This window comes from Elephantulus edwardii, unplaced genomic scaffold, assembly GCF_000299155.1.
Source record: "Elephantulus edwardii isolate Elephantulus edwardi_28Jun2011 unplaced genomic scaffold, EleEdw1.0 scaffold00102, whole genome shotgun sequence".
Classification (NCBI taxonomy): Eukaryota; Metazoa; Chordata; class Mammalia; order Macroscelidea; family Macroscelididae; genus Elephantulus; species Elephantulus edwardii.
The window spans coordinates 8382403-8409860 of NW_006399852.1; the positions used below are offsets into that span (position 1 = coordinate 8382403).

The following is a 27458-nucleotide window of genomic DNA, read 5'->3' on the forward strand; positions in this document are numbered from 1 at the left end:
TCCAAAATCTCTGTAGATGTTCATTGAAATGAAAAATAAACAACCTAAATTTAAAAAAAAATTCTTTTTTTTTTTGTTTGTTTGAGCTGTCCTTGACAAGTGTTTTTACCAGTCTGTAAGTTTTCTTTTCACCATCTTGGAAAAAGGGGTTATTGTTGTTATTGTTTTCCCCTACTAGTTAATTTACAAAATTCAAATACATTATTTTCAAGAACAAATTCTTTCAAATTCCCTCACCCCCGCCCCCTGACAGACTTAATTTTTAGAAGGTCTCGTCCTCTTCTGGTAGTGCATTTCTGGCTATATTTGCAAGATTCTTTATGTCACAGGCTATTGTTGTTGCTGTTATGTGCTGCATACATAGTGACCCTATATATAACGGCTCTGAACCCTGCTCTATTCGAAGCAAACCTTACTGTCTCTGACACACCTTTCCCATTACCCCAGTCACTGAATCAATCCATCTCATCCAGGGTCTTCCTCTCTTGCGCTGTCCTTCCACCATCCCAAGCATGACGTCCCTCTCCAAGGACTGGTATCTCCTTGCAACATGTCCAGCGTAAGTCCAATGAAGCTTCAGTATCCTTGCCTCCAAGGAGCAGCCTGGTTTCACCTTCTCCAGGATGAACCTACATGCCATCCCAAGTCATTGCCCAGCTTTTTGATGCATAGCAAGTAATTGCGAAGACCATGGCCTGGATCAGGTTCACCTTAATCTCCGGACTGACACTGTTGCTCTTCAGTACTCTGGAGAGATCCCTGACAGTCTGGCTGCTGGTACCAAGAATGCTGATTGTGGAGCCAAGGAACCTGAAGCTGTGAACAATCTCAATCTCTTCACCATCTATCCTGATGCTGCCACTTGGCCCAGTGGTGAGAATCTTTGTTTTCTTGATGTTAAAATAATGTTACAAGATAGGTATGCTTAGAATGTTATAGTTACATACCACTGAGCAGGAACTGGCTCACAGCTGTTGTCCAGTGAGTTTTCAGAGGCAGGTAAGGCACCCAGGAGGAGAATGCACATCTTCCTGCCGTGGAGCTGCTGGGAGATCTAAACTGTGTGCCTAAGAGCTGACAACTCAACTCTTTAACACTAAGCCACTATAGAGTCATGGTCTGGGGTAATAAACACTGAGAGAGAGAGAGAGAGAGAGAGAGAGATCGATCCTGTAATAAAAAACCTTGGGCATGAGTCCCCGCCCTATCAGTAACCATGACTCTAGTCACCTGTTTCCCTCACTCTTGATTTCCTCTTTGATTTGATGAATAATTAATTACTGCCTTACTCTCGCATGGAATTGTTTGTGAGAATAAAGTATTTTAAAGTGCTTTCTAGACCCTAGAATGTCAGGCAATTGAAGAATTAATCAAGTTCAGATAAACACCTTCTTTGGAGAAATTGTAATGGGCCAGGCCCTTTGCTATAGTGTACAACTATACAGACAGGAAAGTTTTGAATCTGGCATAATTTTCCACCCTGTAATATCTTGTTTATTATCTCTGTATTTTAATAAAAAAAAGTTCCCTAAACAGAAAAAAAAAAGATAAAGGAAAGGATGAAAGGAACATAAGAAAATATTTACTAATTTACTAAAATAGGATGTCAATGGAGTATTTTAATTTTTTTATTATTTTGTGTGTGTGTGTACTGTCAACTCAGATCTGACTGGTACAGGAAAAGATTGCCTCTCCTTCCCCGGCAGAGCATCTGGTGGATGTGTACCTCTGGGATCGAACTGTGTACCTCCGGGATTGCAGTGCAGCTTCTTGACACTAGGCCACCAGAGCTCCCTGGGAATGTATTAATGACTTGCCGTTTATGTGCCGTTGAGTTACGTACAACTCACAGTGACTTTATGAACAACAGATTTGAGCCCTGTCCTGTCCTCGCCCGCCTCCTCATCCTCTCTGACACGATTGAGCCCATCGCTGCAGCCACTGTGTCAACCCTGCTGGTTGAGGATCTTCCTCTCCTTTGTCATCCCTCCACAAAGCATGATGTCTCTCTCCACGGAATAGCCTCTCCTAGCAGCATGCCCAACTGATGTGAGATCAAGCGTTTTCAGGCTTGCTTCTAAAAAGCATTCTTCTGTCTGTATCTGTCTGTACCCTTTCCATGAACTCGCTGTTAGTCCTTACAAAGAAATAAAAAGGAGAGAAAGCAGCATCCGCTAGAAAGAGAGTGAGACTGTAATAAGAGAGACATATTGCATTGTATTACAAACTTGACAGCAGTTTTAATTGTTTCATTATATGAAGTACAATTATTACATGCATACTGCATTAGGAAAATCTGAAAGGGGGGAGCCCTCTGCAAAGTGTTAAAAAAGTAATTTTGAGGACTAAGATGCACCTCACCAATCCATGGTAATTTCAATCTCCACATGCTTGTGAAAACAGGACAAGGAATCAAGGAGACTCCAGAAAAACCAACACATTTGCATTAAGGTGTTGGGGGGAAAATACTGAATATGGGCTGTGAGAAGAAGAAATCAATCTCTCTTGGAAGACAGACAGTCAGACTCCTCATAAGTAAGGACACTGAGTGAGACATGTCATCAGGAAAGGGCATGGTGTGTGGAAGAGCAGAGGGTCGGCTGAAACAAAGCAAAGCCTTTCTCAAGATGATGGACAGGGACTGTCAGAAGGGGCTCAAGCCAACTTTAACTGTGATGGTACAAGAATGACCAGGAGTGTTTAGTTCTGCTGTAAACAGAGTCAGAATCAACTCAATGTCACCCAAACAACAACAAAATACAGTGAGGAGGGGGAGAAAAAAGCAACCAACCTAAGAAAACTGACAAAGTCAGGTCTCAGGAGAATTGGCACAACTCGGGCCACTAAGAAAACGTCCTACATCCTATTTTAGAGGGTTGTTGTTATGTACTGTGGAGTGACCTGTGACTCACAGAGACCCCGTGTACAACAGATCTGAATCCTGCCCTGTCCTGAGCTCATCTCACTGACTCTAACATTCCTACTCCCATGGCCCCAGTTACTGTCAGTCCATCTTATCCAGGGCCTTCCTTCCTCTCCTGTGTTGTCTTTCCACCCTTCTAAGCATGATGTCCTTCTCCAGAGACTGATCTCTCCTGGAAACATGCCCAAAAGTATGTGAGACAGACCTTCACAATCCTTTCCTTCGACCTAGGAGCGGCCTGGTTTTTTACCTTACACAGCACAGAGCTGTTTGTTCTCCAGGCAATCTATATAGTGTCCTTGCTTACTATACTCCAGCACCACAACTCAAAGTGCACAAAGGCTGGGAGTAATGTGGATGATTCCTAAAACCACATCAAGCCCTAGACTCAATTTTTAACTAACAGCATTGATGACGCAAAGCAGATTCAAGAAAGATCAGGACGGAGTTAGAGGAAGTCCTGGAAAACATGATGAGCGAATACAAGCAAAGGAACAGTACAGCAGAACATGAAGTCATTTTAAGTTTAGGATTGTGTGGCTACAAGCTGAAGACAGACTTTTACAAAACCTTTTTCAACCAATAGTTTCACAAAGAATAAGTAAAGGCTGAAAATCTAAAAGACTCCACATTTGAAGTTTAAGAAACAGCACTTTAATAGAAATAAAAATATTTCTTTCAAACAGAAAACATAACAGACTAGAGAATTCTTTAGTGCAAGAAATGGTGCACACTGAAAATACAGTTTCCTATAAAAGATTTAAGGACATCCATGGGTGACAGATTTATAATGGTTCATATTATAGAGAACTAGAAATGTTAAAAGGTAAACTCTTCATCTTTAAAAGAATTTCTATTATAAAAAAAGTATAATCTGTTATGAAATAGCCTACAGTTATTTTGTAGCCTAACAAAGTAGTCACCTACATAAATGACTTTTTAAAATGTCCTTTGAGAGACACTAAATAATACTAGGTATTTTAACATACACTATACAATATATGCTATTTAATCAAGTGTGTACTTATAATTGGTTTAAAGGAAGTTGTTGTTGTTGTTCTTGTTGTGTACCATAGAGCTAAAACTGACCCATAGCCGACCCTCCAGCAGGTTTTCAGAGGCAGTAAATCGCACGGGAGAAGACTGCCCATCCTTTTCCCACGAAGCAGCTGGTGGCCTTGAACTGCATAACTTTGGGATTGCAAGCACAGTTTCTTCCCACCAGGCCACCAGACCTCCCTATGAACAAAAATCATCTCTTTTCATGGAAAAGAGTTATCTTAGAGAATCAACAGGTATGTCTTGCTAAATACGTTAAATTTTGGTGTACTTAAAAGTACATGCAGATTTTAATATATCTCTATTAGAGCAGGGAAAGTCTGCTGTTAGGGACCTCTCCAAAGTGCTGAAGAGCAGTGGTGTCTCTCTGGAGACTAAGGTGCGTCTGATACAGGCCATGGTCTTCGCAATCACCTGTTATGCATCAGAGAGTTGGACAATGACCAAGGAGGATAGAAGGAGAATTGATGCCTTTGAGCTGTGGTGCTGGAGAAGAGTATTGAGAATACCATGGACTGCTAGGAAAACAAAACAGATTTGTCCTGGAGAGGGTTAAACCGGGTGGCTCCTTGGAGGCAAGGATTCTGAGGCTCCGTCTAACTTACTTTGGACATGTTGTGAGAGACCGGTCCTTAGAGAGGGACATCATGCTTGGGAGGGTGGAGGGACGGCGCAGGAGAGGAAGGCCCTCTATGAGGTGGACTGATTCAGTGACTGGGGTAATTGGGATGGGAGTGTCAGAGACAGTGCGATTGGCACAGGACAGAGCGGAGTTTAGGGCTGTTGTACACAGGGTCGCTATGAGTCGCAGGTGACTCAACGACACACAACAACAACATTAGAGCAGGAAATGGGAGGGAGCATCAGGAGTCTGAAAGGCACACAGAAATCTTGCAATGAAATAATTTTTAAGCTTTTCAATGAATAACACTACTGATCCTAAATATTTGCTTACCTCCCCCATTTCTGTTCATTCCCTAATTCCTAAACTCTATGAACTCTAAGGGTGTTCTTCTCTTCACTCTTTTCCCAGTGAGCTTATCCAAGTCCACAGATTTACTCTCAAACATGAGTTGAGTTTCTGTGATGACTAAATCCTAACCAGACAGAGAGAGATGTCATCTCGAAAGAGGGAAAATCAAAGTGTGTGTCCTGTGGTGACCGGACACCTAATCACAAAAGGGGCAATTTAGAGGACAGGTGCATCAGGTTTTGGATTTACATACTCTCTCCTTATGGGGAAAAAAAATCCCCACTTCCCCACATCCTTAAAATAATCCATAAATACTCCCGAACACCTACCACTCCTGGAAATGATCTGGGAGGTTCAGGCCCTCTGTCTCCCGTGGACTGGTATAAAATGAATATCCTGCATTTTCCAGTCCAGAAAAAAAAAACAAAAACAAAAAACACAAACAAACAACTAAGCTGAGAACTCACCTAATTTATGCCTGGGTTCCAGGCCATGTGAGTTCCAGACTCATTTGGCCAATTGTCCAGTTCACTTCAACACTTAGATATATAATAGGCATCTCCAGCTAACACATAAAAATCAACTTCTTGATTCAGAACGTGGCTTATTCCTACCACTACCGACAGATGATGCCATCTCTCTAGACTGTCAATACTTCTTTATTGGTTCCACTATCTATCCTTTTTCATACTACATACATTTTCTATAGATTATCCACAGGTATTACCTGTTAATACATTAAATTGTTGTTGTTGTTGTTGTTATGTGCCGTCGAGTCGCCTGCGACTCATAGCGACCCTATGTACAACAACCCTAAACTCCGCTCTGTCCTGTGCCAATCGCACTGTCTCTGACACTCCCATCCCAATTACCCCAGTCACTGAATCAATCCACCTCATAGAGGGCCTTCCTCTCCTGCGCCGTCCCTCCACCCTCCCAAGCATGATGTCCCTCTCTAAGGACCGGTCTCTCCTCACAACATGTCCAAAGTAACATGTCACATTAAATTAGACTATCTTATTCTCTTGCATAAATTACAATAGCTTTCCACACACATTAGAATAACATCCAAATTTCTTAGGAAATTCACCTTGATCTGGCTTCTGTGTCTCTCTTCTGTGACATATCAAGCCTAAAAGCCATTATTCATTGTATTTTTATTCACACCATATACTTTTTCTTGTCTCATTTGCTATTCACTCTCAAATTTTTCCCAATGGTGTCTTCTGACCATCAGAACCAGCTAAAATGATACCTTCTCATTTAATGCTTTTGCAAATTTCCTATCGAAATACATTTCTTCCTTACAGTAAAAAAAGGAAGTATCTGTGAGATCAATTTTGTCCCAAAGCGACCCCATGTATGTCCACATCAAACTGAGCCCCAAAGGGTTTGTGATGGCACCTCCTACATCTCCTTCAGCTTCCAAACAGTCACCTAGAATGATTTATCCTCCTCTACTTTACTAAATATTCCATGTAAACTTCCTCGCAATAACTTACCTAGGTTGACTTTTTAGGATAGATCACAGAGTTTGATAAATGGAAGACTAAACAAATTCTTACTTAATGAAAACATGTCAGGAAAAAAGGAAAAACACAAGCAACAGCAAGTCTGCAGGCTCTCTGTAGGGCTCAAAGGACTGAGAACAACGTCTAGGGGCTCAAGCTGGGTATTTACAGAATGAAAAGCTCTGTTTTCTTAGGTGTAGACCACAGGGACATTGTTGGTGCAATTAGATAGGAAAAGGGAGCAGAAAGAGTAACAGAAGTGTAAAAGCAATAAAACAGAAAAGGCGGGGAAGAGCAGAGTTTACATACTCTTCCTCATTGCCAGTGTTCCTTCTTCATTCAGAAGGAAAGTTAGACACGGCATGTTAGCGAAGGAAATAAAAGACACAGGTTGAGAAGGAAAGGGGGCTTCCACCAGCTGCTCCATGGGAGAAGGCTGGGCACTCTCCTTCTGCGCAATTAACAGCCTCTGAAAACCCGTCGGAAGGTCAGCTCTGGGTGGGTTCTGACTCAATGGTAATAACAGCAACAAAATAATTAAGTAAGGGAGCTCTGGTGGCCCAGTGGTAAGAAGCTGTGCTGCAATCCCAAAGGCCCATGGTTTGAATGCACCAGCTGTTCCACAGGAAAAGGCTAGACAGTCTCCTCTCATCACCATCAAGAAGCAAGAACCAGAGAGTCCGGTGTATCTTGTAGACTTGAGAGCTCTACACAAACCAACAAGAGAGAGCAGTGGCATCTGAGTGATGGGGCTAGATGACAAGGGTGACTGAAACTGAGAGGAGCAGCGGTGACAGGGACAGCAGTGGCAGGAGAGAGCTAGGGACCAGCATGAGGCATCAAGTCCAAGAAGCCGGGTGATACAGTGAATTTGGGCATTTGATGGGGAAGGCTAAGTCTGCAGACTAGCACGGCGAAGCCCCAAAGCCTCTGTGCTGAGCTTCCTGGAGCATTGGAAACACCTACAGTCAACCCAGAAGCAACTCCTAGGTGCCCCTCTGTGTGGTTTTTGAGGTTGTGATTTGCACGCAGAGGCTTCTCCTCTTTTTCCTACACAGCCGCTGATGGCTTCGACTGCCAGGGAGGCACAAAGCCTGCGGGCTGGTGGCATCTTCCTATGGACAAAGCCACCTGTGCTCCCTACCAGCAAAGTGCTGGTGATATGTAATTGACAGAGCTAAGAAAACTTTGCAACATTTGCCTGAGGAGAGCTGAGGCAAAGGCCTTGGGGCCATGGGCAGAGGGGGCCTGCCTGCAAGCACAATCAAGAAGAGACTCTCCTGACTGAAGAATTAGATCCGAGTGTTTCCAACATTCAGGTGAATTAGATCCGCCTGACATACCTCAGACTTGTCATAAGGAGGGATCAGTCCTTGGAGAGGGACATCATGCTTGGGAGGGTGGAGGGACAGCACAGGAGAGGAAGACCTGGAGGAGATGGTTTGACTCAGTGACTAGGGTAATGGGAGTAGGTGTGTCAGAGATGAGAAGATTGGCTCAGGATAGAGCAGAGTTAAGGGCTGTTGTGCACAAGATCTCTATGAGTCACAAGCAACTCGAAAGCACATAACAGCTTCTTTAATAAACCCCACATTCTTCAGTGAGTTCTGTGAGTTCTGTGTGGCTATTGCAATGAATTATTGAACCTTGCAGAAAAGTAGTGAAGGCCTGGGCAGTAAGAGCTCATGTTAGGATTTTAGGAATGTATGGCACGTGGAAATATGTCTGACCTCAGGATCGGAACTTGTATGGCTGATGTGGTTGATGGAGACTAACCTCACCTGCAAAGTTAGCGGAGATTAGATGTTTCCACCTCCCTGTCCACCACACACCTCTCCCAGGCTGTCATGCTGTGATGCCTTAGGTGTTACTGTGATACTAGAACGCATGTCCCCAATAATTTAAATATTATCAAAGTCATTGCTGGTAGACAGGTTTCAGCAGAGCCTTGAGACACAAATAGACTTAGAAGAAAGACTTGGTGATATTCTTTGACAACTATTGGCCACCGAAAACCTTACAAATAGCTGCATACTATTGTTTGATGAAAATGTCAGAAGATGGTACCTTCAAGTTGAATGGAATTCCAGTTACAACTGGAGAGAGTTTTATTAAAGTAGACTACATTACTTAAGTTCAAACGGAAGCTCAAGAAAAGATAAAGGAAGTTCATGAGAGTCAAAGCACAATCTTGAATACATCCCACCTGAACTTTAGCAACATCTCAGGAACAGTAGTGATGCAATGCACACCAATTATGGGAGAGGAGACAGTGAGATGACATCAAGGACATCTTCGATGGAGAAACCAAAAGGTCATTAAAAAGACAAGGCAGAAAAGCTCAAAAGAGATGTCAGAAGACACTCTGAAATTTGTGAACAGAAATTGGAAATATATCTGACCTCAGGATTACTTCCATTTGTTCAAACGTCTTAATTGGTATTCCATCAATTCCTGAAACCTTGTTTATTACCAAAGCCTTTAGTGCAGCTTGGACTTCTTTCTTCAACATCGTTCGTCCCTGATAATTTGCTAGCTACTGAAATGACTGAACGTCAAGCGATTCTATTCTAGACTGTAAGGTCGTCAGCCTTCTTCTGCTGTTTCTTCTATTTTTCAATGTCTTGCCTACAGAATCATTCACTATTGCAAATCAAGGCTTAAATTTTTTTTTCTTTCATTCTTCCATCTTGAGAAATGCTGAGCGTATTCTTTCTCTTTGTATTTCTAACTCCAGGTCTTTATATACTTCCTTCCAATATTTAACTTTGTCTTCTCAGGTTGTCCTTTGAAATCTTTAATTCTTTTGCTTCATAACTTTCTCCATTCACTTCAACTACTTTTCTTTCCCCTCTAAGACATAACTTTATATTTTCCCTATTCCCCTTTCCTCCTTACCGCTCTCTCTAAACATATGTATGTGTGTGTGTGTGTGTGTGTGTGTGTGTGTGTGCAAACACACACATGCATGATACTTTCGAAGAGTATTAACAACAGTTCAGGCAAACAGACTCTAAAAGAACTACTGCCACATTTCAACTTTTACTATCCCAATTCTTATGGCATCAAAAGATACAAAAAGAAAATATATTTCATAGGTAATTGAGTGTTAGAAATAGTAGAGCTAAGTCTGCTGTTTACAGAATCCAAATTAGAGGCAGCTTTCTGTATTTGAAACTGTCAATGACTTCATCTTACTTGGATCCACAGTCAATTCACTTGGTCTCAGCAGTCAAGAGATCAATAGATGTACTGTACCAGGAAAGTGTCTGCAGTTAGGGGCCTCTCCAAGTTACCGAGGAACAATGACGTTAGTTTGAAGATTAAGGTGTGCCTGATAGAGACCACTGCCTTTGAAATCACTTGCTAAGCATCTGAGAACTGAACAAAGAATAAGGATGACAGAAGAAAAAATTATGCCCTTAAAATGCTGTCTTTGAGAAGAGTACTGAACATCTCATGGACTGCAAAAAGAGCAAACATGTCATGGAGAAGGTGCAGCCAGATTGTTTCTTGGAAGCAAGGATGGCGAAACTTTTTCTCACATACTTTGGGCAGGAGAGGCTATTCCTGGGAGAAGGACATCATGCTTGGATGGTGAAGGAGAGGCAGACCCTCAACCAGGTAGATTGACACAGTGACTGCAGCAATGGGCTTGAGTGTGTCAGAGATTGTGAGGTTGGCATGGATAGAAAAATAGTCATATCTGTTTTTCACAGGGTTGCTATGAATTGTACTCGATTCAATAGCACTTAACAACATCATCTGTATTTTGGAATGAAGAATTATTTGTATTTTAAAAAACTCATGATGTCAATGTATTTATATTACAAAACATCCCCAATAGGATCTGGGGTAGCAATCAAACACATTACAAAAATATTCATATTTTTGCAGTTAGGAGAAAGACTATTAATGCTATGAAGCTTAAATAAAGACTATAATAAACAACTTCATATCACTTCAAAGATAGGATAAATAATCTATGCTGCACTGAAACAGATGAGGGAGAGAACTGTTTAAAAGCGATATGTGATTAGGTATTACTGTCATGACAGGAGTCCAGAACGAAGGTTGCATAGTGTAGTGGACTTCGGGGGAGGGATTGCATAACAATGAAAGACTTTTTCTTTTACTTTTCAAAACTAAGGCTGCATAGTGGAGTGTACTTGGAGGGAGGGATTGTATAACAATGAAAGAATTTTTCTTTTCCTTTTCAAAGAGAAGAGCAAACTGGGGGAGAGGGTGGTTGGGCAGGGGGAATAGTGCAACAATGAATGAATGGAAATCTGAAGTCTCTGTAAGCTTTCATTAAGATTAATAAAAATTTTTAAAAAATTTAAGAAGTTTCAAAAGCGATCTAATATTAGAACTCTGGGGTTTTAACATTAAGAATAAAGAAATGTGCATGAAGAACTGATCGGTAAAATTCCTTAGGCCAGCTGCAGTTATATAAAACACTACCCTTGAAAACTATAACGCACTGCACTATCAATATTCCGTTATCAATATCCACGTGCAAGTATAATACACCTTCACTCCTCTCGAGTCCTGCTGACAAGTGTGTCTATATGAAACACAGTCAGGAGCCAAGAAGAGAACACAGTAGAGGGTCTCCGGATGGCCACTGCAGAGGGCACAGTGGCCACAGCCAGGTTCTTCCATTATTCATGCCAGAGAATACTTTACTTCCTAAACTCAACACAGAGAAGATCCAGGCAAAGAAATCACAAGACAGATCTAAGAAGTAGGTCACTAGCAGCATCCAACACGGTGAAGACAAATAAGAATGAAACTGCCTTTTATTAAAGACAAGACGACGCTGACTGTGTTGTCACAAAGCCTTGGATTCCAGTCCCAGCTCCATTGCTGCTGCCCATGGTCATGAGCTAAGGGCTCTGTACCTGTGAACCACCCACACAACACGGTCATAAGGGTCACCTGCCTTACGGTTCTGTTACTGCAGAGCTGCTCATCTGCCGGTCACTTGGAAACCAAGCTCAGAGATAGAGATGAGGTGAAACAGCAAAGTTTTATTGTATCCTAGTATATAGGAGCCACAGAGAATATGAAATTCCCAAATTTACCTCCCCAGCTTGGAGACTAAGTGGGGCTCACATCCAGTAGGGATGCTGTTGGTAGGTGTGGCCGAATCCAAACCAACTCAGAACTAACCCCCCAGCAGATGGGAAGAGGCTATACTTCACATAGGAGGAGAGTGACCTTCTCTCTACCTTTGAACAGTTAGTGGATTTGAACTCTGTACTTTCAGGTGGGCAGCACAACACTTACCAGTTGGTCACCAGGGCCCCTTAGGGAAGGGGCAGGACAGCAGAAGATAAAGGATTTCTAAAGTATTTCCTTTTGACCAGGTGATCTGGCCCATGGTTGCATCCCAGACAAGCCGGTGTGGTCTTAGTGCTATTCCAGGTGTACCTGGCGCTATTTGTAGGCTGTGGATTAAGAGGAGACTCGGCTCCTGGCTATAAATTGCAGTAGCAGATGGGAAAGTGCACCGCAAAGGGGTGGAGCTGTGTAAGTTTCTGGGAGCAAACAGGAAACGGCAACAAAAGGATTTTAAGAAGAGTTTAAAGGAATTCTCCTTTGATAAGAAAGCTAACACCACCACTGCTCTGCTAAGATGAAGTCTTTTTTACCTTACAGGACTAGAAAATACTGGCTTCCCATTATTACAGGGTGTGCAGAAAGGTTAGTTTCTATTATTTTATTCATCAGTTGCAATGGCTGCGAGGATTAAATGAGATAATGGATGTGAGGTGCTTTATCTACTGACTTGGCACAGTGCTGGAGAGAAAGAAGATTTTCAATAAAACTTACACTCTAAAAATAAGACACAAAATCCCTCGGTACATAGCAGCCTAAATGAATTTACTCTATCGGTTCTTCAGAGCATGAAAAAATATTATCAGAGTTTAATGTAAGAAAGGTATCACCTTGGCTGATTGAAGGAAATTTCTAGATGGTGCAAATGGTTATGACGCTTAGCTGCTAATCAGAAAGCTAGTAGTTCAAGTTCACCCAGGGGCTCTATGCATCTTCTATAGCCTGGCAAAATGCACCCAAGAAAACAGCCCCTGAAAACCCTACGGCACACATACTACACTGTTAGGTGGCGGGTGGCCTTGAGGCAAGGCCAACTGCAAAGCTTTGATTTATAGGGGGTGCTGTGACATGTTTTATTTTATTGTTGTTATTGTTACTCTGAACATATCATTCCCTTAACTTACAAGCAGGAGATTAGACCAGACATCCTTAAAAGAAGTGATAAATGGTTCTGGGGAGTGTAGATCTAAGAAAAATGTATTCTACTGTGAAAGGATGTTGCTGTTAAGTGCCCTGAAATCATAGGCAACTCATAGTGACCCTATGAAACGAAAGCCTGGACGCCTGTATAACTTTCATCCTTTCTCCAGGTTCATAGCGTTTCCGGAGGCAAGCTATTCTGGAAGTGGATGCCACTCCTGCTTCCAAGCTTGTTTTAATCGGGGAGCTCCACCAAACACTGTCCACCATGGGTGACCATTATCACACTTGACTCGTCAGTGTCACAGCATCACAGTGTTCAGATAAAAAGGATAGATAAATTATATCTATATCACTCTCTCTATATCTATCTATATCTATATCTCTATATCTCTATCATCTATATCTATATCATCTATATCTACATCTACATCTATATCATCTATATCTATCTACATCTATATCTATCTATATAGATAAATATATAACATATATAAATATATAATATATAAAAAACTTTTATCATATAACCTTGGGATTAAAATTCTTTAGGAATTTTAGGGCTCTTTTATGAACCAAAGCCAAACCCACTTCTGCCCAGTTAATTTCAAATCTGTAGAGCAGAGCAGGACCTATGGTGTTTCCACAGCTGTAAAATGGTACAAGAGTTGACTGGTCCGGGGAGCTCTGGTGGCCTAGTGGCAAGGAGCTGCAACTACAATCCCAGAGGTGCACGGTTCGAATCCACCAGATGCTCTGCCGGAGAAGGAGGGACCATCTCCTCCTGTACCAGTCAGATCTGATTTGACGGTACACTCACACAAAAATAATAAAATTTAAAAAAAAAAAAAAGAGTTGACTGGTCCATCTTTCATTCACAAAAGTCTCACTAGGAAAGTAGTATTGAAAACAAGGTGATAAAAATAGGTATTTTAAGCACTCTAAGGTCACAGGGAGTGAAATGGTGCAAACATTTAAGCATTCCGCTATTAACCAAAAGGTGTACAGTTCAAATCCAACCAGCAGCTTGATGGGAAAAAGACTGAGCAATCTGCTCCTATAAAACAGTCTCGTCGTTAAAAGCCCTACGGGGAAGCTCTACTCTCTCAAGTTACAACTAACCCAGCAGCACACAACAACAATTCTGTATTCACAGCAATAATCTCAACAGTTCATGGAAAGTTTAACACAGGTTGACATTGTGTTTGAGAGGCCAAGAGGTTTGTGTATTAGACAGATGATTATTTAGAATAATTAAAAATCACTGTCTTTGAAAGAGAAAGCCTTCCACATACAGAAATGCTGTCACTCACAGAGAATCCGATAAGTAGCAGTTTTATTGTATATTCTCTGCTCCCGATGTATCCTGAGAAATTGTGCTTAACTATTAGAACAACTGGTTATTTCCAAAAACAATACAGAAAGAAAAATCCTAAGGATAACTGCATGTAACTACAATAAATTTGGAACACTATGGTTGCCATGATAAATGAAAGATCACCTTCGAATATAATTCATTTTTAATTGCCTCTTCCATCTAATCTAACTACTGCTGCAGGTTGTCTTAAAATATTTACAAAGTTAAAGCTAAAAAAGATTGGAGGCTCTAAATAAAGCAGTCCAACCTTCCTAAGTGATCAATTTATCTCATACATGGAATTTACAGCAGAAACAAAGCCTTAGTTCTTACACATAGAATGTTTTTGAAACATACAGATAATATATACTTGAGGACTTTGGCTCTTACTGTTAAAGTTGGTTTTCATTTACTTTCTTCTGTCCCTTAGTTAGGAATCTTTGCAACCTTGTACAGCAAAAGAAAACAGTTGTACTAAAATTCTAGAAAAATCAACATCACAGCTAGTCAGCTTTAACCACACATCCAAGTTTTCTATTTGCTACTGTGCCCAAATTCCCACTGCATCCCAGGTAACTCCACTCATCCACTCATATTCCCCCACTGCCCGCAGAATCCTCCTGCCTGTGAGATAGCAAAGATTCTGCTTTGGACATGTTAACTAAAAACAGTATTCAAAAAGTGAAGAAAACATCTTCAAAGCATTTTCAAACCATTATTAAATGTTTAGTCGTGCCTGATAACCAGTAATACATATCATAAAGAGTTTTAATATGATTCTCTTTCCACAATGCAAAATAAGCATGCTTCAATAACACATTCACTTGTGGACTCATGGGAATATATGGAGATACGGTGGAAAACCATAAGTCTACTTAGACATAGGCACTCCTGGCGCAGTGCATGAAGTAAACACTCTTTCACTGATGATGAATATAAATATGCAAATTCAAAGAGATGCTAACTACTGTTTATAGTTCCTAAATCCTGGGTGTTCAAGTGACAGAGAACCCTCCTACAAACGTTATGTGCTCCTTGAGACTATTCCAATTGAATAAAATAAAGTGATAGGGAATGAAGGATATTAAATTTAGTTGAACCTCTAAACATATACCATGATGTAGAGATTGAATGTTCAGTCCAAGCTTGTCTGATCCTCCATTGAAGATGTCCCAGCTAAAAAGTTCACTGTTACTCATAAAGAAATATTAAAAAAAAAAAAAACCACCAAAACCCCCAAAAAGCAATGTATCTATAAATACTAAAGTTTCTTTACCATTATACACTACCTAAAAGATTCTGGGAAATAGTAAGAGGCATAAGAAATTCACAATACATACAATGATGAATGGCAAAATTCAACTTCTTCAAGGGGAAACCTTTACTGTAGAAATTCTAGTTCACTAGAGAGTATAAAAATACATATTCCACACTGTTGTTGTTGTTGTTAAATGTCGTTGAGTCATAGGCAACTCATAGCGATCCTATGAACAAAAGACCTAAACACTTGCATAACTTTCTTTGGTTCTCCAAGTTCACAAGGTTTCCAGGGGCAAGCTATTTCGGAAGTGGATGCCACTCCTGCTTCCAAGCTTGTTTTAATCAGGGAACTCCACCAAACACTGTCTGCCATGGGTGACCACTATTGCATTTGGCACATCGGGGTCACACTGTTCACGAGGTACCTCTGTACAGCAAATAGAAAGACCAGTGCTATACCATCTAGAAGAATGTTTGACCAAAAACAATTAAAAGCATTCCACACTAAGTATGATAATATGAATTTAGCATTACTACAATAGCAAGAAAGATTCTAAAGTGTACTTCTAATAGTCACAAGTTTGATTCCGTGACCATCAGAAAGCCAAAGCAATCCAATTGCCCACTTGGTGATAGTCCTGTACCAGTGTCTTGGGGTTACCTTTGTTTTAGGTTGATCCAGGTAGATTTTAAGTACTCCGTGGTTTCTTTCACATTCCTTGTGTCATCACTCCCATAATCCTCCAGCAGTTTCTGCAGGACATTGTCCAACACCACCATGACACTGTCACTGGAACCCAGCTCCTGCAGCAGTACCTAAGTTGCAATTTCAGATAGAATTGTTAAAGCTGGTTGCTTGGTACCTTGACCACAACATCTTGTACTTCCAGGTGATTTTAACCTGTCTTAGAGATACCAAAAAAAACAACAAATTATGAGACAAAGACACACACACAAAGCCACCATAATTCAGAACACAGTCATTCAAAACACCCAAACACGGGTGGTATGAAAAGATTAGTGTCTTTTCTTCCCAGACATTCCACCAAATCATTTCTATTTTTTATGCCTTCCAGCAGACATCTGTTCACAGGAAGATTGTCTGGCCAAATGACTGGAAGAGATACATATTTGTTGCCATTCCAAAGAAAGGTGACTTAACGGAGTGTGGAAATTATTGAACAATATCATTAATATCACATGCAAGCAAGATTCTGCTAAAAGTTATCCAAAAACGACTGGGAACAGCACATCAACAGAGAACAGCCAGAACAGTAGGCTGGGTTTAGAAGAGGCTGTGGTATTAGGGATATTATAAATAATGTTAGCTAGATATTGACTGAAGGAAAAGAGTACCAGAGGAATGTCCATCTGCGTTTGATTGACTGTACAAAGGCATTTGACTGTATGGATCACAACAAACTGTGGCTGACTCTGAGAAGAACTGAAGTCCCAAAATACTTGATCATACTTATGTGAAACCTATACTTGGACCAGGAGGCAGCAATCAGAACAGAGCAAGGAAATACCACACGGTTCAAAATTAGGAAGGGTATATGCCAAGGAAGTGTCCTATCTCCATACCTTTTCAATCTACATGCAGAAGAGGTTATCCAAGAGATTGGGCTCTATGAGGAGGAATGTGGCATCAGGATGGAAGAAAAGACTCATCAACAATCTGCATTATGCAGATGGCACAACCCTTCTTGCTGAAACTGAGAAGGACCTGAAGTGCTTGCCACAGAAGGTCAAGTACTGTAGCCTTCAATATGGACTGAAGTTCAAAATTAAAAAAAAAAAAGATTCTCACCATTGGCCCAACTGGCAGCATCATGAAGGATGATGACGAGACTGAGATTGTAAACAGCTTCAGTTTGCTTGGCTCCACAATCAACACTCTTGGTACCAGCGGCCAGGAAATTGAAAGACAAATTACATTGGGAATGTCTGCTCTCAGAGACCTCTCCAAAGTACTGAACAGCAATGATGTCAGTTTGGAGACTAAGGTGTGCCTGATTCAGCCCATGGTTTTTGCCATTACTTGCTATGCATCAGAAAGCTGGACAATGACTAGGGATAATAGAAGGGGAATTTATGTCTTTGAGCTATGGTGCTGGAGAAGAGTACTGAATATATAATGGATGGCTAGAAGAATAAACAGGTTCACCCTAGAGAGGCTTAAACCAGGCTGCTCCTTGGAGACAAGGAATCTGAAGCTATAGCTGACATCCTTTGGACATGCTGCAAGGAAAGACCAGTCCTTGAAGAGGGACAGCATGCTTGGGAGGGTGGAGGGACAGCACAAGAGAGGAAGACCCGGGATGAGATGGGTTGATTCAGTGACTGGGGTAATGAGGGTAGGTGTGTCAGAGACAATCAGATTGGCACAGGACTGAGCAGGGTTTAGGGCTATTGTACATCAGGTTGTTCTGAGTCACAAACGACTTGACAGCACATATTGTTAACTGCCATTGAGCCAGTACTGAGTCATGGCTGCCTTTTATGGAACAGAAGAAAATTCCTGCTCTGAGATGGTCTCTGGTATGTTTGCATCGACGGTCATAACTATGGTAGTCCCTTCCATTCTAAGGGCTCACCTTTCCGCACTGCAGTGAACAATGCTTCATATTGATCTATGGTGTTTTCACTGGATAAATGTTAAATTTAAAAAGTCAATTTCTAGGCTTTTTCTTACTCTTAGTCTAGAAGATCCACTGAACCCTGTCCACTACAGGTGGCCCTGCTAAGTCTCTGAAATAGCAATACCATCACAGAACCCAGCACCATAGCAATTGCTTCCAAAATCACCCAGAACCACAGAAATCCCTCCCAGCATCACCCAGCACCATAGCAATTCCATCCAGCATCTCTCAGCCCCGTGGCAGTTCCTCCACAGTACAACAACTTGGTCAGACAGGAAACAGATACAATCAACTGTGTGTTAAGAAATTAAGACTTCTGGGAATATTTTCCCTACCACTTAAAGCTAAATCCTGTCACTGAAAATTCCCATCTAGGGCTTTAGATTTGGGTTTTAGTCAGAAAAGTTCACTCTAAAAACGACACATGATTTTGGTGGACTATTAGCCAGTGTTGACACTGGCCAACATTCAAAGGATAGTGTCGTTTACTTGGTTCCTTAACTTAAATAAAAAAAAACAAAAAACACATTCCCAAATGACTGAGAATCAGAAAAATTAAAAGATGCATAGGAAGATTTGGGAGAGTTATCTGATTACTGTACAATTCCTTCCTCAGGATCGCCGCTGGTAAACCCAAGACCTTACTGCTAGGGACATACTGCGTACTCTGTGTGTTTGGAGAAACTTAAGGTTAACTAGGAACAGGGGAGCCTGACACCCCCTGCTCCTGAGTGATTGTGAACGTTACCTGCTGGGATGGATCAAGCAGTCAGACATTAGTTCCTTGAAACTTTTTTTTTCTTTTTCAGTCTCCTAGCTAGTGGGAAAAAGCTGCCCTGCAATCCCAAAGGCACATGGTTTGAATCCACCAGCTACTCCTTGGGAGAAGGAAAGGCAATCTCTGCCCATGTGATGTACTGCCTTTGAAAACACTCTGGAGGGTCAGCTACAAGTTGGTACCTATGGGAAGCCATGAGGCACTAAGGAATCCTTAAGGGTTTACCAGATTCTTGCATTTGCTAACCCGGCCCTCCTGAGTCAAGCAGAAGGTTTTCAATAGAAAGAGCTTGGCTTCATTTGCATTGAATTCTCTTTGTGATTTACTTTCTGTTAATTTTCAGTAAAGATACAGAGAAGCTTGGCTTGGCATCTTCAGTCAAGAATGGCTTCCCCCCCCCCCCCCCGTTTTATGCTCTCTGCTCTATCTCATTCCTGGCTATATGTCTCATTATTAATAATTATAAAATTACTTGAACCTCAGTCTGCAACAGGTTCCGACTTGATGGCACCCAACAACAGCTACTGGCTTAGGATACTCCACATGAAATCTAATTGTAGGTAAAAGCCTATTGCTGTAATACTTTTCTGTCGTAACTGCTAGAAGATGTACCCTCAAGTTTCCAAAGAAAAGAATTTTATCATAGACTCTTGTTGTGTACCATCAAGTTGCAATAGACCCATAGCTGACCTTCCAGTGGGTTTACCGTTGACTAGACTCTGGAATTCAGTGACGTAAGCTCTGACATCAATGTGGGTTGTACTTCTCTAGGTAAGGCTCCAGGGGCTCCAGTATTACTGTTTCTGTGCTATTTAATGAAAACAGCTGGTCATTACCATAAACACAGAGAATGGTCCAGAAAACCAGTAAGCTTGCCATATACTTTGTAAATGGTAAGGAGCAAAGTTTATAGTTGTAAAGAATCACATACTTTCTTCTTTAGGACTCTTGATTCATGTATTCTTAAGAGATCACAGTCATTAAAAATTACATACGCTTTTCTTAGGCTAAAGGACATATAAATAGTATATACCAACATAATCATCAAAGCTTCCAAGTAAAGAATATTTTTTATAACTCCAGCAAGAATTTAAAATAGCACATTAGTACTCTATATTTCCAACTCTGTACTTAAACTAATCACACAAAAAAATCACACTAGCCACTATCTTATGGTAGCGTCATCTGTAGGGGGCATCACTGCTGGCCCAAAGGTGGCATATTTCCAGGACGATGCAAGATCTCCTCCTGCAAGGCTGACAGCCCTGGCACTGCTCCTGTAACGCTGGAGAGTCAGCTACAAGCAGGTTTTGACTCATTAGCAACAAGTGATAAAATAATTACACTTACGACCTGATTTGTTCACACTATCAGCTCTTGAGTGAAAGGTTCAGAAAAGGTTATAAATGCGAAGAGCCTTCAGGATAGGGAAGGAGGGGTGCAAATGGAGGTTCCAGGGATGCTGCTGACTTTCCTTCTACATGATGGTAGAAAAGGTATGTTCAGTGCACAAGAAATCAGACAGCCCAACATCTAATAAATACGCACAACTCTAAAGAGTTCTACAAAGAGGCCCAACAGCCTCTTCAAACTTTCTTTCCAACAATCATCTTGGTCAAATAATTCCCATTAATTCCAGTAAGTACTTGGGGAAGCATCATGCCAGGGTCTTAAAAATCAGTACCCAAGAGGGAGAGAGAAATGGGCATCCAATGAAATGCTAGTGCCAGAACTCATCTAAGGAGACTCACCTGGTTATCAGAAATCTGCTTGATAAGAGGGTCCCTGCGGGCCTGCTGAAGGAGGCAGAGCTGAGCCTCACGCTTCCTCAGAAGCTCCTCGGCCTCCTCCCGGTGGTCACCCCACTGCAGACTGTCAACGATCATGTCCTCCAGCTGCTGCTGCCGGGCCTGCACGCCATGCTGAGTGCTGTCCCACTGGCTCTGCACCCTGTCCACTGTGGAAGGGACCGGAAATGAGACACAATAGTGACCATCAGGAAAGAGAACGAACATCTGACATCAAACTAAGCTTAAGTAAGTCCACAAATGTAAATGAGAGACAGTAGGTACACACACTTTACGATACTCCTGCCACACTGCAGGAGCTGAGAGATGTCTGAACTCTTGCTCAAGAGAAAATCTTAGACCCTGTATTCTAAATATACCAAAAAGAGCTCACAATAAAATTATCTGCCACTGTAAGGCGGCAAAGTAAATAATAGTATTACCATGATTCTTAGTCTGTTCATTTTTCATTATTCTTATTTTAAAGAAAGATATTTACTACCTATTTTTTAAAGGTATTTCCTAAATAATTCTGCTCATGCAAAATCTACACCTAGACCAAGAAGCTGTTGTGCAAGTAAAGCAAGGGAGCAGTACACGATTTAAAATTGATAATATAATTGGTTAACTGTCCTGGAAATTTCCTTAATATAGACATGATTATGATAGTTCTCTTCATATTCAGGACTTATTTTTCAATGGCAGATTTATTTACTCAGAATGATGTGAGCTGCAATCTGTCAGCACTCCTAGATATCCTGGGATTTTTCAGAAATGGAGATGAAAATGTTGCCATAATTTTTTACTAGCTATAATAGAGAATACTTAAATCCTTTGACATGTGTTTTTCATACATGAAGCAAATTCATTCTTTAGAAATATATATTGGTTTTACTCATAGTGGCTTTCAGCACATATATTTTAAATGTAGCTTTTCTTTAACTTATAGATAAATCTCTTTGTTTTCTCATCTGTAGTTATGTATTTAAAGATGATAAAAAATTTGAACAGCTAAAATAAATTAAGAAGAGTCTGATTCAGAGTTCTATCCTTTCCTCATACCTAGTCAATCTCTATGCTGAGCAGATTATTTGAGACTGGACTCTGTGAGGAAGAACGTGTAGTCAAGATTAGAGGGAAACACATCAAGAACCTTCAGCGTGCAGATAACACAATCTTGTTTGCTGAAAGTGAAGAGGATTTGATATACTGCAGCCATCGATATGGATTCCATCTCAACATCAAGAAAACAAAAATTCTCACCACTGGACTGTTAGGCAAGATCATGATCATGATAGATGGAGAAAAGAACGAGACTGTCAAGGACTTCATCTCACTTAGATCCACAATCAAACACTTGGTCCCAGTAGATTGCGATGAGGAGAACTACTGCACCGGGAAATCTGCAGTCAGGGACCTCTCCAAATGACTGAAGAGCAATGAGCAATGATGTTAGTTTAGAGACCAAAGTACGTCTGATTAGGATCATGGTGTTTTTTTTTTCAGTCACTTGCTACGCTGTACAATGCTGAACAATGAATAAAGATGATTGAAGAAGACCTGATGCCTTTCAACTGTGATGTGAAGAAGAATACTGAATATCCCAAGGACTGTCAAAAGAATAAAGAGACACGTCTTGGAGAAGTTGCTGCCAAAGTGGTCCTGGGATGCAAGGAGGGCAAAGCTGCTTCTTGAAAATGCGGCTAAGTTCCTGGGAGTGGCTCTTCCTTGGAGAAGGTCATCATATCCTTGGAAAGGTGGGGGGATGATGAAGAAGAGGAAGACCCTCAACCAGCTGGATTGACACAGTGACTGCAGCAATGGGCCTGAGTGTGTCAGAGATTAGGAGGGCGACACAGGGTTCAGCTCTGTTGTTCATGGAAGCGCTGTGAGTCACGCTCGACTTGATGGCACATCCCCACCACCATCACCACCTGTCTAACAGAATAGAGTTTGATGAAGATAGAGTTAAAAGCGAGAGGAGCTCTGGTGCCATTGTCCACTGTCCACAGCTTGTTGCCCTACTGACCAAATGGCCTTGCATCTGCAGAAGTTCGAATCCAAACAGAAGCTGCAAAAGAGCAAAATGAACATACTCCTACTATTAAGATTTACAGACTCAAACTCAATGGAAGGCTGCTATGAGTTGGAACTGACTTGATGGCCATAAACTTGAATTTGAGAGTTAAAGAGAATTTTATGACATGACTCTACAATGTAGATATGGTCATATTTTTCTTATCCTCAAACAAGTCTCTTTAAGGCAGTGAACAAAACAAAGAATATTTTTCTAATTTTTTTTACTCTATTATGATCCTCTCTGAGAATCAAGACATTTGAAGTGTTTGAATCCAAGAAAAATAATGAAGAAAAGCAGATTCTACAGAGTTGCTTTTACATTTAAAATTTAAATATGGTGCCTTCATTCCTCCTCTTTCTCTCACTTCTCCTCTCTTCCCTGTTTTGGTTGTTTGGTTTTTTTTTTTCTTTTCTATATTTTAACCTGAAGAAAAAGAAAGAAGAGCTGCAGAAATGTAAGCCAGTGGTTAATTACTTCAGGGGCACTATGTGACATATTTCTTTTTTGCTGCAGCTTTATATGTCTTTATTTTTTTATTGGTTTGCTTACAAAATTTGTATGCATTGCGTTTTACACTATTCTTCACTCACACTGTTTCATACAATCATTTCCATGCATTATGTTTTATAAAATTAACCACCATTAGACCTTGTATGTGATCTTTTAATGTACTGATAAGTAATAGGTTTTAATACCTTCAAGAGCCCTTTGATAATAAACAGACATAAGATTAAAAAATACAAACATAAGATTAAAAATAGATGCAGGAAGATGCAGAATACACTGACAGGCTGTAGTAAGAACTCAGCTCAAAGGGACACAATGGTAAGAAAAGTTTCCAACTAAGTTTAAAAAAAATGGGAAATTTTTGTAGAATTCTTGGGATAGCAGGGCTATATTAAACATGAAGTCACTAACTATATTTAAACCTATGTGTAAAAATGCATTAAAATTATTCAATGAGATGCTTTATGCTCTCTTATTTATGATTTAAATAAGCTGTTCAAGTTTTTAACCTTAAAAAGAGAGTGGATGTATTTATCAAAATGGTGGCATACAAGAGAATCACGCAAAACATTTATGACCATCTTGCTGGAAGAGTTTAACTGAATCTTTTCTAACTGAACAAATAAAATGAGTCCTAAAACAGCAGCAAAGATCACAAGAAGCTGACCATAAAAGGTAAGGATCCTAATTAATATAGATGCAAAGATAAGAGAGACAGTGATGCACTCCACTAAGAATGGTTTCACATTTATAAAAGCCGTTCTGGACTGTTGTCATACGTATAACGCAACAATGAATGAATGAAAACCCAACATTTGTGTAAACTTTTGTTAAAATCACAATTAAAAGGAATATATTTTCTTTTTTAAAAAAAAAAGGCATGAAGGGGGTTTTTTCTTGCCATAAACTCACAGCTGACTCCCCAGTATGCCTTTCATTGCTGTAAATGACACAGAAGATTGCTCCTCGTTTTCTCCACAAAGCAGCTTGTAGATTTGTACCACCAGAGAGGCACAGAGCTTGGGTTTGCAATGCACCTCCCTGCTAGGGAGACTAGGGCTCCTTTTCACATGTAATATTGACTATATCTGTGCAATCTGTGAACATGGGTACACATATACACACACAATGTGGAGACCACAAAACACTGAAAGTTAATCTGGAGCGAGGAAATAGTTGCAAGAAGTCCAGTCTTGCAAAACACCTTTGAAGGAAAACAAGACTTGAAAGATCAAGCAGAAGAGAAACTGCTTTATGGACAGTCTGGCATCTTTAAAACAGGGATGTTATCCTGCCACATGTGTGAAATGAAATTAATCGATTTCCCCAGTAAGTACAGTCAACCAATTAAAAGAAAGAAGAAGGGAAATGCCCTCTTCATTCATTTTGTTTAAATTTTTTATTGCGATTTTAATGAAAGTTTACAGAAAGCTTGGGTTTTCATTCATTCATTGTTGTAGTTTCCTCTCCCCCTCCCTCTCCCTTCCCCCATCTACTCTGCAGTGCTCCAAAAGGAATATATCATTAGGCATTATAAGTATGACAACAATCTAGAAACACTGTCTTCAGTAAAAATAAACCACAATTTCAAACACTAGAAGTTCTTTGTAAGCGTATCTCAGTCAATAACCTTACTAAATCACATCTATTTTGAAATCTAACACACATCTTAGAGGGGAATATGAGGTATTCTAGTCTTTGGAAAAGTTACAAAGATTACAAGTAAATATTTATTCTCCCTAGAATGTTCTGCCACAAATAATTACGAAGTAAGGAACATGTGCAGGCGCCATGGGAGGCCCTAAGGTGAGAGAATTAACAAGGTACTGAGAAGAGACAGTGGTGTGAGATCTACGGGAGGGGAAGGAAAGAAAAAGGCCACAGCAGCAACTAAAGATAGAAAGTTCCCTTCACAGGGGACCAGAAGCAAGTGGGCCGGACGCCACGCAGGGGAGTGACATTTTAGCTGCTGGGCAGACACTCACTTGTGGAGACAAGGCCGAGGGGCAAGGAGGAACACAGATAAAGCTAGGACAGCTGGGAAATGTCAGGATGTCTCAAGGAGTATATATAGTGTGGAAGAGTGACCAACGGACGAGACTGCAGTGCGGGAGAAGCTGATAAAAGCAGGTCAGGGCAGAGTGGCCGTCCCTAACTGCCATTCTCGAGAGGCCAGACTGTCTGCTACCCAGCACAGATCTCATCGACACTATGACATGGGAACCTCATCCAGAAATCTTTATTGCTTTATTTATTTACATTTGTTTGCTTATTTCAGCCTGTCATCAAGTTGATTCCAACTCCCAGGAACTCCTCCTCTCTGCAGGGAAGGGTAGACAGAGCCTCCAATGGTACATTTAATTTGTGTCAGGCACACAGACAGGCTGTTGTTGCATAAACATTTGCAGAATGAATGAACTTTGAGAATTTACACTGGCGGGCAGGGTAAGATCAGTCCACAGTGAATAAATCAGGATGGGAGAATGTAGTTCTATGGGTTTGTCTAATATTTGCTTCTCTGATTGTTTTAAAATAAATTCTAATATAGAAGAAAAAAATTCAATATGTAATAATTAACATAATTAAAAGTCATGCTGTTAAACTTAAGTCCACAAGGTCACTGAGACAGTGTTTGAAAAAAAGAAAAGGTTAGAAAATAAGAGAAATCCGTGGTTTAAAGAGACTCAAGTGAATTCATTTTAACCAGATAATCTGATAACCATGTACATTGCCATTTTCTGAGAAAAGGGATGACGTAGAGCTCTTCTAATTATTTGTTTAACTTACATTTTTCTGTAATGGCTGTTCTCACATCAGAACTGGAAGATTTGTTTTTCAAATTCTGTGCCAACGTGAAAACATAATCCAGCTGAGGACGACGCTGCTCCAAGTCCGCTTTCGTGATCTAGTAAGAAATGTTGATTGAGATGACACGAATAAGCCATAGGAAGAGAACACGAAGCAAAACTGTGTTCCTTCAAATTTATAGTGCTCGATACCACTGTCAGTGTTGGTGAGTGCCATCGAGTCAAGACGACTCAGCCACCCTACGAATCAAAGTCCTCAACACTTGCTTGACTTTCATCCTTTCTCCAGGGTCACAGGGTTACCGGAGGCAAGCTATTACAGAAATGGATGCCACTTTTGTTCCTGTTTACTTTTTCTCCCACTACTGTGGACAGTGAAGCACCAACAGAGTCCATAAGAAGGTATGACTTAAAAGTCTGAAGTACTAAATTCAAATCTCCACACTCTCATTAAACACCTAGGTCATGTGTAAAGTATTTTAATTTACTGTTCTGTCGTTTTCACAAAAAGAATTAATACTCTAAATTCAGTTGCCTCAACTCTGAGAAAACTATATGAAGAAAACTGCTTGGAAAAACAAAACAATGGTCTGAGCACATGAGTAGGGACTGCTGGGCCTGGACACCTTCTCACTTAAATCCACACCAAGTGAATGCCTGCTTTCAGAGTGTGTGTAACCTGTGAGAAAAGTATTCATTAGAGTAACTATAAAGTAAATGCTGTTGTTGATTGCCTTTGAGTAGAGCACGACTCATCGTGACCCTATGAACAAAAGGCCTGAAGCCACTCTACAACTATTGACATTTATCAAAGTTCACAGTTTCTGGAAGCATGTTGTTTAGGAAGTGGATGCCACTCCTGCTTCCAAATATATAAAATAAAAATAAATATAATTTTTATACTATATTTATATAAAATTAATAAGTTCATTATAAGATATAAGGTGAAAAATCAATTCTGTAGATTACACTACATCATGTTGTTGTTTTTCCATGCCATCGAGTTGAAATCAACCCACAGCTGATCCTCTGGCGGGTTTTTAGAGGAGACTGCCCATCCTTCTCCCGCGGAACAGCTGGTGGATTCGAACCATGTGCCCTCGGTATTGCAGCGCAGCTTCTTGCCACTGGGCCATGAGAGCTCCCCTACACTTCTATTAAAAACTAAATGTAATACTCTCAACTCTCTCCACTGCTGCTGAGTAAGGACCAACCCAAAGCCACACCTACAGTGGGTTTTTCAGAAGCATTAAATTGCCCGAGAGGAGAATGGTTTCCTTTCTCCAACAGAATTGCTGGTGGAGTCGAACCACCTGAGTTAGCCTTTGAGTTTGCAGTGCAACTCCCTACTGACTATGCCACCAGACCTCTCCAAGGTAAATGAGCTCACATTCATAAGAATGTGCCTCACTTTAAGGCATTAGGTTTTATTTTTTTAATCTGCATTGTGTCTGCAGCTAAGATGCTAAACCAATCCGGTGTTATTACCGGAGGACAAATTCAAGAACAT

The 27458-nt window shown here is 40.7% G+C and overlaps 1 protein-coding gene across 1 annotated transcript in view; it reads right to left on the reverse strand.

Annotated features, from left to right (window-relative positions):
• Positions 1 to 27458, reverse strand: part of UTRN (utrophin) — a 704039-nt gene that overhangs the window by 375057 nt on the left and 301524 nt on the right. Inside the window, exons 47-49 of the mRNA XM_006891679.1 lie at positions 25929 to 26046; positions 20519 to 20724; positions 16009 to 16163 (exon numbers count right to left, since the gene is read on the reverse strand). Of these exons, the coding sequence (XP_006891741.1) occupies positions 16009 to 16163; positions 20519 to 20724; positions 25929 to 26046 (479 nt within the window). The remainder of the gene's footprint in view (positions 1 to 16008; positions 16164 to 20518; positions 20725 to 25928; positions 26047 to 27458) is intronic.